This window comes from Corylus avellana, chromosome ca3 (assembly GCF_901000735.1).
Source record: "Corylus avellana chromosome ca3, CavTom2PMs-1.0".
NCBI lineage: Eukaryota > Viridiplantae > Streptophyta > Magnoliopsida > Fagales > Betulaceae > Corylus > Corylus avellana.
In genome coordinates, this window is record NC_081543.1 from 28,913,955 (window position 1) to 28,929,003 (window position 15,049).

Below are 15,049 nucleotides of genomic sequence, written 5' to 3' on the forward strand. Positions count from 1 at the left end.
ATGGTAACACTTGGAGTAAGAGAAATGATGCATACTCTCCTACTCACTTTTCCCCTCTCTCTTTGATGTAATACTAAAAATTAAAATTTAATAATAAATCATTCAAAATTTAATAGTAATTTTTAGTGTCATGTCAGAGAGTGCATTTGAGAATGTAAGAGTAGAAGTGTGGCCCTTTCCATCATCTGAATTAAAAATAATAATAATAATAATAATAAAAAAAAAATAGTAGAAGTGTGGGTAGCAGTTTTCCTTCAAAGTAATATTACCTTTCACATTCATTTTATATGACTAATTTAACATGTGTAACTGTGTAAGGTACCTGTAAACGATTTTGATCCGATATTATTTATCTCACTTTTTTATTTTTTCAACATTCTCTTACTTTTTACATCATATCAATCATTTTTTATTACTATTCAAATAAAAAAAATCACTACAAAATAATTTTTTTTTCTTCATTTTTTCATATCAAACATTCTTACTTTTTCTTCTTTTTTTTTTTTTAAAAAAAAGACATTCTTACTTTTTTATTACATCAATTAATTTTTGCTACTAAAATCTTTTAACATACACAACCCCTAACATGAGAAGTCTTTTAAAACACGTGTAATTTATTATTACACAATACTTATCCCACAATCCTAATCAACCCTTCAATTTTAATTTTTTAATAAAATAATGTCTAATCTAATAATTAATTGAAATTGGCATATTAAATATTGTAAAATAATAATTTAGAATATAATTTTTTTTTTAAAAAAAAAGAAAAGACAAGGTCAAAACAATGACCTGGATAAGCATACACCTAATATAGGGATTGACCTTGTTCCATCAAAGCAGCTAGCATTAAGCCCTAATGTGTGTTTTGGAAGAGCGTGCCAAAAAGAGGCGACGGCGTGATTTACAAGAGAAAATAAGGTACCCATCGACGTCCATGGTGGGAAGTAGCAGTGGGGTCGCCCTCACAGCTGTAGCCTTGTCGTATTCTCCGCCCTATTAGATTGCGACCTGCCTAGCGTGGTCCCGGAACATAGTCATAAAAGGAAAAGAAAAAACAAAAAACTTGGAGAGGGAGAGAGTGTGTGGTCCCCCCACTCCCACTGCTTGGAGATTATCCGGTGTTTCGCTGTCATGCGGCCCCCACGATCCTGACCTTTCCTTTTCTTTTATCTTCCTTTGATCATGATATTTTATTTTCTTTCAAGTACCACCAAAGTCAATCCAACTGCTAATCACGATTAGATAGAAAAACAAAGAGTTAATAAAACCCCATTTCTCTTCTCTAATTTATTATACCAATTGTTATGGGAAACAATGGTGGCTTGGTTCTCCTGCAACTCCAAGAGAGGTTGGATAAGATCAGAGATTTGTAACTGTTGGGATGATTCTCCTGCTTAAATTTATTTATTTATTTATTTTTATTTGAACGATTCTCCTGCTTAAATTAACAAGAGTGATTATCCATTTCGACTTATTGGATAAGGATCATGACAAGAGCAATTTTATGATGAAGGTTTCATTTGATTTCATGTAATGGTGTATATATATATATATATTTATTTTTTAAAAAATTAATTAATTAACATAACAATTTATTAACCATGTGATATTATATACACCGTTAAATATATTAAACATTTAATCATAAAATGGCTCATAATCGTGTTGTCGGTTGGTTGAAAAGAGTTCAATATAACGTGTCGATATCTACACCCTTGGTTGGTTGTTGATTTTAGGCCCTACAAGAAATTAGGTTAGGTTTGATTGGTAGCCATGCCTGCTATTCTTTTTTAGGGCCACCATAGCAACATAGAATTTTGACACAACCTGCACATTGTGGCCTAGTGAATGAGCAATGAGGGTTTCCTAGGGGACAAGTATAGTGCTCGTGGAGTGCAGGCACAGACCAACTAGATTTTTACATTTCGTTGTGCTAACGGCTAAAGCAGTTTAACCTACTATGGAGGTGGCTTTTTTCCTCACAGATGTGGCACGCAAATGTTTGATGTTAAACATGTTGGCCCGGGGGCTGACCACTCCAAAATGTCCACAGCCTCTGGTTATCATTTCACTTCAAATTAAAATGATCTTTTTCGAAATGTGTTAAGCAGACCAGACCACCCCAATAGTACTTTTGGAGGCACTTTGGCCAACCCCAAGAGGTGTGGTGCGACCACCCCCATGGGTGGTCCGAACACCAACTAACTTTTTGTCTCTTTTTTTTTTTTTTTTTTTTGTGTGTTAATGTAACTTAGTTTAGACTAAACTGTTTATTTTAAATGAAAGACCTAAATTCCTCAAATTGCGGACCACTAGAAAATTGCAGAAAATCTTAATCCATTTTGGACATCATTTATTAAATGTCCCCCCGAACTAACCACAAAAGAGTTTGACACTAGGAAGCATGAACATAGCTAGGGTTTCCCACCCAATGGCAATAGGGGGATAAACTATTAACCCCGGTTGCATGACGAAAACTGATGAAAAGAAATTTGTCTTGTTTCCCTGCATGTAGCTCCTCCAATTTCTGTTTCAAAAACCACAAGATTAAAGAGTTGAGATATCAGGCAACTACACGACAAGGAATTATGAACACGACGAAGTAGTCAAACTATTACTGTAAAGCTAAAGCTTAGGACTATGGAAGTCGTTTTCGTAATTAAAGGTAGGGCCACAGGCCTAGCTCCTTGTCGACGAGGAAGTTGCTAGACATGACGGATACTGAACTTACAAGGGATTTATGGAAGATGCATGCAATCAAGCTTCTTCTGCTGATAGCCTGTCAAAAATTAAAACCCAACAGAGTTCGTTCGTCAACTTGTCATACCGCATAAAATAAATATCTGACCTGTAATTTGATAGTAACGTTAGTGTAATAAACTTTTGCACGTGCGCATTAGATTGATATTTCTTCTAAACATATCATTAGGATTGATGGCATAGTTGTAAACAGAGTTTGCATAGACAAGCTTGTGGGGGCGGGACATGGTGGCCATAAAGTGGTCCTCCGTATGCGATTCCCCCAACACCAAGGCTATCACACCAAGACCTAACATTATCTTGAATCTTTTCCAGTTAGTCAAGCGGAGACCAGTCTTAATCTGGCTATTATTTCCAAAAGGAAAATAAAAATAAAATAAAGTAAAGAAAGTGAACATTGAGGGCCTGGCCATGTGGTACTATATACTTGCATTATTTACAGTAAAAAAAAAAAAATGTAAAATAACATATACGTCGAATACGGTTGAGTAATAGCATGGAATACAAAGGGACCAACACACCATTTACAAAAAGCTTCCGAACTGCCTGCGTGAACTTCACGCACATTCACATCACAGTACACTTATCTTTTGATTTTGGTTCAGGCTTGGACGATGCGGATGAGGATGAGGACGGGTTCCTGCCATTGTTTCTTGGCACCTGCAAAAAGCCATTGGGTGAAGAAATCCACATATTTTGTTTCCAGAATGGAAGGAGTCCATTTTTCCCCTAATATTCAGTTTTCCATTCTAAAAAAATAAATAAATAAATAAATAAAAAGACAGAAACTTCTCTCTTTTTTTGCTTCAAAACCTAATTCAATGTTATAACTTCAACTTGAACTACTTCACATATTAACCCAATAGTTCACTTCCCAAGGCCCCACAAACTGATGCAACAAAGACCGTGGCAAAGAACTGTTGACAGATGGTCTCAAAAAAAAAAAAAAAAAAATGAATTAGATGGTCGAAAAAATGAATTCTACCTGGGGACCAGTGACCAGCCTTGAACTGCCAATGGATGATTGCTGCTGTGAATTATGACGTTGTGGTTGTTGCTCAAACTCCTCTTGTTGTAGGGCAATTGCCAATTGCAGATCAGAACTGCCAGAAAGAGGTATAAACATTTTAACTGCAAATTCTAACTCCATAGGCGAATTTTAATCATAATTTAGTAAAAGAAAAAGACTCCTCGGAATAATTTTGAACAGTTGGCCTAAAATATAAAAAAAAAAAAACAAAATAATCGAGATGATGTTTTGATTTTTAAAATTCACCCCTTCACACTTTTCTGACTATAGTCGAGCATTTCATTATCTCATTCTGAAATAATAAAAATGAAGCAAAAGCATTTATTGCAAAAGACAGATAGCAGCAGACTGTGATCCAAAGAGAATCGAACTAAACATCATCCATCTTATCTATTATAAAAAATATTTTCTTAAAACAAAATATTAAAAATCAATGGGTGCACCAGTAATAAAGTTGAGAAAATTACTTTATATTCAAACCCGCTTGAGCTGCACTATCGATGCTGGCAAGATAGTCCTAAAGGACATTCAAATTAGTATCACGGAAGCAACTCTTGATGAGATTACATATACCTTGGGATTTAAGAAAATACATACAGCAGTGCTAGCCATAACATTATGTTCATCCCAAGCATCATTTGTGCGACTTTCTACCTTGAATTCCTTAAAGTTTCCTGTCATGAACAATGTATCCCCATTGACCTGAAATGAAAAGCATGAAAGGAATTATAACTGGGACACTTCTCAAAACAACATCTAACAAAATAACAAGATCGGAACAATTAGAATTTTCAAACTTAAAAGCCCCATTTGCTTATCCTTTTGGACATCTTCCCCATTTAGAATTAAGAGGAAAAAAAAAAGAAAAAAAAAGAAAGATGCACTTCTGGCATAACGGTCATTAATAATGGCACAGCCACTGTCATGCATACATATTTACAAAGACACACAATACATGCAGATGTATGTAAAATAGCTCTAATGGTCAATCAAGAAGTATAGCCAAAGTATTAAACCCATTTCAAAAACAAAACTCTGAGGTACAAGGAAAGGAAAGTCACACTAAAGGATAAGAATTAATCCGGTTTCGGCTAGAATTAAAACAGCAGCCAAACCTTGAACAAATTGACAATATTTACTATTGTGATGCATTGACTCCAGAAAAGATTGCAGAGTAAGCACTTTACCTCGTTTAGTTTTTCCCATACCAAATCAGGCTGATTTATGTAACCTTGGTCTGTAGCTAGAAGATAAAGTTCACCATCAAACTGCAGCAAAAGGAGATTCAGGTATTATTTAAGAATTGATGGTCAGGGACTGTGGAACTTAAAGCTTATAAACACTATAGACGTTTGCTTCAAATTTTCACCATTAATAACTGCAGTCAGCAGTTCATAAGCAGCAAAATCAATGATCAGACCACGTGAAACAAGAATATTCCAGCTCTTACTGACCTTAAACATGGTGCTGAAGTGATTATTACGGAAAAAAACACAAAGTTCACGCTCTTTAAGACCTTCTCGTAAGCAGAAAAGGCTGCAAAGCATTAAAAACAATCATATAGAGAACTTCCAAGTACCCAACATCACAAAACATGAGGATTAAGAAAAAGAAACTAGAAGTTATGTAGTGCCACAGTAAATCAACATACCCATAAATGGTCAACTGACTAGCATTGTTCTTCAAAAAACTACCGATCAGCTCACCTAAAAGCCAATCAAAAAGAGAAGAAGAGTTTCTTTTAGATAAGTTCAAGACCATATTAATTGGACACTTAGAGATAAATCATCCATGCACATATCAAGCATCAATTTCTTTGATATGCCACTAACCTTGTTGTGGAGTGATTTCATCCTTGGATCTTGCATTACAAGCATCTATGGTGCTTTTGTCAGCTTGTTTTGCAAGAATCGCCTCACCTTCATACACAGGTTCCCGGTCCTCAAGTACCACAGTTCTGGAATCCAATATACATTCCTCTCCTTCATATATGGGCTCACTGCCACCAACATTTGAAGTCAAAGCTTTGGAGGCATCTATGTGCTGAATTTTTCCACTAGATAAATCTGAATCTGCATTTGGTGAAGATAAGCATGATAATTCTGTTGTGCTACACCCACCTAGCTTATCTGCAGATTCATGAACATTAGTTGCAACACTGGATTGATTCGTAACTTCTTCATCCCCTCTAGAAACATCCATATGGCTCTCATCCAAAGATGCAGTTCCTCTTCCAGGAGAAAGGGAAAGGGCACTTCCACTTTGGAGCAATGTGTCAACATCAGTATTCTCAACCACATTATTGTGAAGGATATGTTCTTCAGATTCCACAGAAGTTAACTGATCAAGGTGATCTCCCACATCAGTTTTTGAGGATGAGCTGAATGCTTGCCCTGGTAAATTTTCTTTAAATATGACATCACTGTCATTGCTTGTGGCTTTGCAGTCATCTAATACAGATGGTTCCAGTTTATGAAAATTGTTATATTCAGGACCGATACACTTGTCCAATCTATCCACAGAATCTACAGGCATAACCCCCTTAAGATACGCATTTTCATAGGAGGAACTGACAGATAGAGTCCCTCCATTAGTATTGGCTACAAGAGTATCACCCACTGAAGTAGTTGTTTCAACCTCAGACAGATTCAAAGCTCTCAAAAGCTCCGCTTCTTCTTCAAGGTCTCCTTTTCTTACGTTCTGGTTATCAGAGACTGAACGTGGAGACTCATCAAAAGATGTGGCCTTTGAAAGGCATGGAGAAGGAACACCTAGAGTTGCAGTTGTTGCAGCGGCAAAATCAACACAATCTTCTTCAGGAATGTCCTTACATGCACCCTCCACATTTCGTGTTTCCAGGGCTACAAGCTCTCCTGTAAGAGCATTGTAGGACTTTGACCCGATAGCATTAGCGGTACCATTGTCCTGGAAAACGTAGAGGAAAATCTTATTATAAAACAAAAAGACCACAAAGTACATAGAAACTGATATGTGCTTCAAAAAAATTGAAGACATGATCAAGCCCTGTTAGATGATTAAAAACCAGGGACGAACTAGATGCTAAATATAGCCTACTGTGGCATAGTGGCAATGTCCCTTTATCAAATAAGTAGCCATTGAAAAACTATAGATCCCAACTTTCCAAAGCAATAAAGTAGTATACTTCTGTCTACCAATTCCAAACGTGCCTAACAACTGTATTCATCATATATATATATAAGCAAAAACCTTCAAGAGAATAACTTAGAATTAACTTAGAATTACGACAAGTAGCAGTCTAAAATGCTGACAAGTGTCCCTTTAATGTATCCCTAGAATGCTTATATGATATATGACATTTAAGCATAAATCAAAATATATTAGAAATCTAAAACAAATAGGATTTCTTTGGTATCCTAATATTAATAACTTGTGATTAATGTCCAAAAATTAATCACATATTAGCAAAAGTAGTGACCTAAGTTGCTTAAAAATTTGACACGTGGCATTTTAAAATATCGACAAGTGAAACATTTTCTATTTACGAATACACACACAGGGTTACATAATCCTTTATTTTTGGCTAGGTATTTATCAAGAACAAATGTTTTCTTAAATAGTATTCAATTATTCTTTAATAATATTTACAAATACACAAATAGGGTTGCATAATCTTTTATTTTTGGCTATGTTTTTATGAAGACCGTATTTTATTAAAAAATTTTATAAACAATATTAAAGTTAAATTCTTTAATATTATTTACGAATACACAAATTGGGTTACAAAATCTTTTATTTTTGGCTAAATATTTTTTTTTTAATAAATAATAACCAGTCTTATTAAAAGCGTATGGCTCCCCAAGGTACACAGGGAGTATACAAAAGATCACCTAACTAGAAAAAAAAAAGCGAGCAAGGAAATCATCATAACTAATCGACAACGGAAACAGATGTGCCACAGTCCAAAGATACAAAGTGTGAAAACAAGAGGATAAAATGTCCTCCAAAGACCTCTCCAAGTTCTCAAAGTACCTATTGTTTCTTTCCTGCCATAAACACCAAAACAGACACGTATGCACCATCTTCCACACCACAACACTCCTCCGCCTCCCAGAAGACTACCAACAGGCTAAAAGATCAAATACCCGTCTAGGCATCACCCAAGCCATCTCAAAGCGACTAAAGATGGCGTACCACAAAGCAGAAGCAACCTCACAATGAAGAATGAGATGATCCACCGTCCCCTCACTCCTCTTGCACATGCAACACTTGTTTATCACAATGACGTGACACTTCCTAAGATTATCCAATGTCAAAATTTTGCCTAGAGCCACTGACCAAACAAAAAAAGGCACTCTTAGAGGAGCCTACGTCCGCCACACACTCTTCCAAGGGAAACTTCTACCCTCATTGCCAGCCAAAGAATAAAAGAGGGCCTTAACCTTGAATAGACCTCTTTTGGAAGAAGTCCACCACAATCCATCTTCACACCCTTGTCTCACTCTGACTGAATGCAACACCTATAGAAAGGACGCAAAGACTTCCAACTCCCAATCATGTGCCTCTCAGGTGAAACTCACATTCCACTGATTTAAACCTCCCAACATCTCCATATTAGCCGCAACTGAAGCATTCTTCTCACGAGCAATCCATATAAAACTAGAAAGGCTACCTAGAGAACCGAATCTCCACACCACAAGTCATGCCAAAAGCTAATCCTCGTTCCATCTCCCACCACATATCTAGTACAGCCTTTAAAGGTCTCCCACCCTTTCCTGATATTCTTCCACAACCCCACCCCATGAGAACAAAAGTGTGCTTAAAATAGTATTCCAATAAGTGTTTAAAATCGTGAAGTATCATACCTAAAGAAAAAAAAAATGAAAAGAAAAGAAAACTCGCACTATCAAAGAAAATGTTTTGCCAAAGAAAATGAAAAGGCTCAAACATCTTGGCAAATAGAGGATTGTGTCTTCATCGCGCTTTCAATTTCTAGGTGCTGGAGTTCAATCTTCTTTCATTGCAATAGTGTATATTTAGTCTTTTTTTTTTTTTATAAGTAATATATTTAGTCTTTTATATTTGTATTTAGTTTCTGGCGTTTATGGTTTTGCCATGAGATGAATCTTTTAAGCACTTTGCACCTTAAGATTTGTCAGAAGAGAGCAGCAGAGAGATTAAGCAAAACTTCTTTGAGGCCAGGTCTCAACAAAGCCTCAATTCAAAGGTCCGTCTTCTTTCTTTAAAAAAATTATATGAGGTTTTTTTTTAATATTATTTTTTTGTACACAAATATAAGATGAAAAAATCAGAGAGTGCAAATAAACTCATAAAGGTAGGAACAAATTTTCCTCGGCTTAAATCTGAGTTTATTTTTATAATTTGATAGTATCATTGTTTTTAGAAAAGTTTATTTTTTTCCTATTTGTAATGTGTTTTAAGATGTAATTTTATGTGTTATGTATTTGTTATCTGGAAGACGTGGCTTTGGCAACTTAAAGTTTCTTATGAAGAATTTAAGACAAAAACCGAGCTGTTATAGGCTAGTTTTTTTAATAAAACACAAATAAAGATACCCAGCACTCCTAGATTTTCCACTCCTTGTTTACATGGGTGGAAATGCCATTTGGTCCAAAGACCATTGGCTCAACAACTGCAGATATTAGGACCGTCAGGAGAGGGGGGAAAAAACAAGAAAAGAAAGCAACAGAAGCATAAGATCCTAACTAGGTACACTGTTTACCTAGAGTACAGTTTTTTCTGCAAGCAAATGTAAGGTTGTTAAAAGATCCTAACCAGATAACCATTGAGAACCCTTGAGTTATTTAACTCCTACACAACCCAACCCATACCTAATCCACACTAAATGGATAAAAAGGATTCCTAACCATTCCACCCTTGCAACTCCACCACAATCAAGATTACTGTTTGTCCTTCAGATCCTTTCTGATGGTATCACTTGTAGTAACCTAGGGCATCAAGAATTCACATCACATTCAACTAACTATTTACATCCTTCATCATTAGAAACACACTACGCACATCACCAAGTCCTCAAGCTTCATCATGTCAGGACCATCAAGGCCCCAGACAAATCTCTGACACTAGGCAAGATCTCTTAGACCCCGACTATCAAAAATTCACCAACAAATTCTCATGACACTTTTGCTAGCAACTGCATGAGAATATTTTGAAAGGAACATCCAAACCTACAACTTGAATAACACTGCAGTTACAATGTTAAATGAACGAGGCTTGGACTTCAAAATTTAAAGGCACCCATGAGACACACACTTACATGCCAAAAATCAAATTATGTACAAACTAGCATACTCCTAAAAATACAATTTAATTATTAATTGTAATTTTGCATCAATGCATTTCAAGCTTTTTTTTTTTTTTGAAGACTAGAAACTTTAACTCCACTGAGAAGTTTCCTAACAAACATTTAAAGGAAACTGAAACCAATGCCTATTAGGTTTTCTAAATCCGTTTGCAAATTTTATGAGCTATAATCTAAGCACAGATTTTTTTTAAAACAAAAAAAATTCCCACAATGTGGGAGAGTTGATACAGAATCAAAGAGGCTTTTGATACTGTTTCCTGAGTCTATAAAAATTAAATAGTTTGCTCGTTTCTCAATATTTTAGTCCAGTAGGGAATACAATTAAAGGTATTCTACCTGATACAAGTCAGAGAAAAAAATATCCGAAGCCCAAGAGTTCCCTGCTAAAATTTAAGAGCTAGAGATAAAATCTGATTCAAGGAGATGAGCCATGAACAGGTCACTGGCAACATAGAAGGAAACAGCCTCAGTCTGCAGACAGAAAACATAAATCCTATATATGGAAGAGGAAGGTCTGATGAAACCTATAAGAACCACTAGATAGATGACAACAAAAACATCGTGGTAAAAGCATCACCATCAAAATTCTCGTAACAGCACAAGCGATGACCAATAAAAGGATTATAATGTGAATATATTGGATAACACCAAACTACAAATATATGGTACAGACAAAATTGTAGAAATTCTATTCCACATGGTCAAACCCATTGGCTAAAAACCAACAATATACACCATTAAAATGGCAGTCTCTGAGTAACTCAAACTAAATAGTATTTCTAATGCTAGAAAGTGCAAACCTGTGGATCAACTATCCAGCCGTGATATAGTGGAATGTCCAATAGATCAAATATGGCACACTCTCGAGTAAACTCAAAATCATCTATTCTGCAGGTAGCATTAACGTTCTGGTCAAAAATACATAAAGAAAATGACAATAAAAAACAGGTAGAAGAATGAAAAATCGGACCTCCTGAATTTTATATTTACATCAATGCCAGTTGCAAGTCGAGGAAGTAGATCAATTGCGTCAGCAATGTTCTGTTGTTGATTTTCAACATACCCTGCATCCTTATTCTGCAACATGATAAGAAATATGGTTAATTCAAATTACACCAGTAAATAGTAGAACCATAAGTGACTGAGAAACAAAGATATTACATTGAAATTACTGTTGGAATCAATTAATCTTTCAGCAACCAGTGAAAGCAATTTCTCCTGTGAGACTTCCACTGTATCTGGACTCAAATTCAAGTTATTCTTTAGCAGAAGAACATTACCTGCAAAAACTCCAAGTGTAACCCATCTCATTCCCAGCAAATACTAGCAAGAAATACCCAAGAAACCTCAAATAATTACTGGCACAAAAGCCAATGCAACCCCAAACACCATCCCCAATCCAACTTAAAAAGAGAAAGATATAAAATAAAGGCAAGATAAGCGTATAAACTAAGCACATGATCTTTAAATAACATGGAAAAGTAACAAACTCGTCCAGGCACGCATCATGTAACAGAATTATTCCCAATAAGCTTCAAATAATGGAACTGTTGACTCTATACTCCATCACTATTCCAAATTCTTTCAATTCCAAATTCAAACTGAAACAGTATTAGATGACGTTGGAGGATCAATTTTTAAATTCCAGTATAATATTTGATAGGAAATTCTAGATTATGCAATTTAGTTGACCCTTGTATAGTTGCCAAGAAACCAAAAGAAAAGAGGGACGGAGGGGAAAGGAAATTTAGAGCTCAATGTTTTCTATCATTTTAGATGTATAAAATGATAAATCAAGAAAACCAATAAAATATTTGAAGTTGGCCAGTTGAGAGGAGAACTTAGTTATCTTGGTTGACAAATAACAAAAGAGGCTAACTTCAACTCAAAGTATGTTACCATACTTTCTTTAAAAAAAAAATAATAAAGAATTTGGAAAAGGGAAGTGAGCAAGAAAGAGTGGTGAAAGAAACAAAGGTGCTAAATATTAAAAAATTAAGACATTCCAAAAAATTTAATGAATACAAAATGTGCAATTTCAATTGTAATACCAAACATCTATCATCAAAGTATTGTTCAAATTTTGATCCTGAATAAAAAGAACAAGACCCGTTAACTGAAAAAAATTGTAGAATGCTAATGAGGTGATAAAATTGCAAAGTATTCATATTGATTTGCAATTCTTATGTCAAAACAATCTTATCACAAGATCTATTGTTGATAATAAGACCTTCCAAACTGCTAAACAAATGAGAATGATGATTAACAAGGTCGGCATGGTTTTTTTCATAGATTTTATCATAAGACTTACATAAACCAACATGATATACAAGGATTAAAAAAATCATGAATCCATTTCGTTGCAGAACAAAAAGAATCAAAAGTACAAGAATATAACTAATCCTATAACTTTCATAATCTGGAAGCAAATGGAACTAAAACCCGAGCTCTAACCTTGTACGCCGATATGGTTTAACTAATTAAATTGTTCACTCACTCAGGAATTTTTTTAAAAAAAAGTTTATGTAAGAATCAAAATTTTCTTCTATTTTCCTAAGTTTTCCCAGCAACAAAGGGGAGAGATGAAAAAAATCTACAATAAAGAAGCAACAGTGAGTTGCAGTAGAGAAAGAGAGACAGAGAAAGATTCGCTCAAAATAAGTATAATCTGACCTAATAACAGAACCTTTCAATCCAAAAATCAAAATAGGTTGCAAAATATAATTTTATTTTTAATTTTTAATTTTTTGATAAGTAAAATAGGTTGCAAAATATAATCATATTGGATACCATTTCTCAACTGTGAAGCTCCCAAACAACTATAAAATTCCAACATTTTGTTTGCCAAGAAAAACTAAAATAAATATATACTTTTGACATTTATATTTCACAATCACAAACAAGAAGTCCACTCAACTATGCCTAACAAAATGCAGCTAATTTTCACTTTCTTGCACAAAAAAAAAATAACAATAACCAAACATTGAAATACTCAATTTCCTCTATATGCTAAGTTATCTCATCAAACATACAGATTAATAAAAATATAAAAAATAAAAAATAAAATAAAAAGAAGAAGAAAAAAAAATAGCAGAAATGAGAGGCAGAGAGAGAACAAAACTAAAACTGTTTTTCAATTCTAACGGTAAATGAAAAACAACTATAGCTACATTTAGAAGTAATCACCCCCAAATTGCCAGAACATCCAAGAGAACAATAAAAACAAAGAAATTGTCGAACTGGCCCTATGTTTGGTTACTCGGAAAAGTTAAGTAACAACCTCAAAAACTATGATTCCAAATGCCAAAATTTCACCTCTAACTATGCCTAATACAACTATTTGGCCAGTCAATGGGAAATACTTACTTTCTTGGAAAGCAAAAGAACATTTGACATAACTTGCAATCTTACTATTTCTCCTTGACCTTACTTAACTCAGCTATTAAATGGACAATAAAGAAAATCCGCAATCAAGAAGACAACAAATAATAAGCGGGTGCGTGTGTGTGTGTGAGAGAGAGAGTGAGAGAGAGAGAGTCATAAACCCTAAAACAAGACAAAACTTATAGCACAATCTTCAATTTGAAAATATATCCAGACATGATAATTAGAACAATCAAATTTTTATTCTCAGTACAGAATTTCAACAATAAACCAAAAAATAATCAGAAAACTATTGCATTAAGTATCCAATTAATCATTTCTTTTCACATTTGGTTGCTCAGAAATCGTAGGAAAAATAAAAGGAAAATCAACATCTAAAACTTCCAATTTGGACACCACCTAACTATCCCTAGCAAACCATTCCCCTTGATTGTCACAGAATTCTCCACTTTCTCGAAACCAAAGCAAAATCAAACCTAACATTCTAAACCTAGTAGCACAATCTCCAATCCAATAGTACATCCAGATAAGATAACTAGAATGATCAAATCTTGATTCTCAGTAAAGAATTTTAACAAATAACCAAAAATGATCTGAAATTTATTGCATCTAAGGGTCCCACTAATCATTTCCTTTCACGTTTGGTTGCTAAGAAACCGTAGGAAATCAAAATGAAAATCAAAACCTAAATCTTCAATATCAAACAGCGCCAAACGGCCCCTACCACAACCATTCCCCTTGACTGTCACAGAACTGTCCAAATTCTCAAATTCTCAAAACCGAAACAAAACGAAACCTAACCTTCTCGCTCCAGTTTCTCGGCAAAAAAACAAAACGAGAAAAGACAAAAACCCTAGCGGAGAGAGAAACAGAGAAAGGAATAGGAATTTACAGATGGCGAGAAGAGGGCAGGGGCCATTGTCGTTTTGTAGGACGACAGGGGTGGTGCGTCCCAAGAACTGAATGAGCTTCGTCTTGTGCACGCACTCCTTCACTTGCTGCTCCTGCGGCTCTTCGGAGGGAGGAGTCGACGACGCCATTTCTGTGAGCGATTTGGCTTTGAAGAGTTGTTCGCGAAGCTCCGGTCCACTGAGTCGGTTTCGGTTTCGGTTTCGTAGGCAGCGAAGCGAATGAATTGGTCGTCAGAGAGAGAAAAAAAAAAAAAAAAGCAAAACTTATAAAAGCAGGCCGAGAGAGGGAGAGGTAGGAGAAGCGAGTTGGTGATTATGTGAAATGCCAAGGTGTAATCTCTAGTTATATATGAACGACATTAGTGTGATTAGTGATTTTTTTTTTTCTTTTAAAAAAAAGTAGAGAAAAATAAATGTAGTTATTCTATCTGGGCATGATCATAGTAGTATTTATTTTGTTAGGAAGCCGCATAAGAGGAGTTTATAGCACTCCTTCAAGTTCGGCTGAGTCATAACATGACTTAACCCCTCTTATAAGAGTAGAATTCTACAACAAAGAGACTACTTGCAAGCATGAATCTTATGAAGCTCTTGAAATATTTGAAGTTATCATGTCTTTTATCTTATCCTAAAGTA

The 15,049-nt window shown here is 35.0% G+C and overlaps 1 protein-coding gene across 1 annotated transcript; it reads right to left on the minus strand.

The window, feature by feature from the left end:
* Nucleotides 1–3,038: 3,038 nt before the first annotated feature.
* Nucleotides 3,039–14,690, minus strand: LOC132174815 (uncharacterized). Its single transcript, XM_059586501.1, has 12 exons — nucleotides 14,395–14,690; nucleotides 11,280–11,398; nucleotides 11,089–11,195; nucleotides 10,919–11,006; nucleotides 5,626–6,718; nucleotides 5,445–5,499; nucleotides 5,248–5,329; nucleotides 4,981–5,061; nucleotides 4,391–4,495; nucleotides 4,261–4,310; nucleotides 3,749–3,866; nucleotides 3,039–3,423 (listed from the first exon to the last, which is right to left on the minus strand). Exons 1-12 carry the CDS (start codon nucleotides 14,540–14,542, stop codon nucleotides 3,331–3,333), a joined length of 2,139 nt encoding a protein of 712 aa, XP_059442484.1. The 5' UTR covers nucleotides 14,543–14,690; the 3' UTR covers nucleotides 3,039–3,330.
* Nucleotides 14,691–15,049: the final 359 nt, after the last annotated feature.

Excerpts from the sequence above, each read along its gene's own strand:
- LOC132174815 (XM_059586501.1), bottom strand. The coding sequence starts at position 14,542 with ATGGCGTCGTCGACTCCTCCCTCCGAAGAGCCGCAGGAGCAGCAAGTG. Across the intron at positions 11,007-11,088 it reads GTAAATATAAAATTCAGGAG|AATAGATGATTTTGAGTTTA; the intron begins GTCCGATTTTTC and ends TGCTACCTGCAG. Across the intron at positions 6,719-10,918 it reads GCTGGATAGTTGATCCACAG|GACAATGGTACCGCTAATGC; the intron begins GTTTGCACTTTC and ends TACGTTTTCCAG.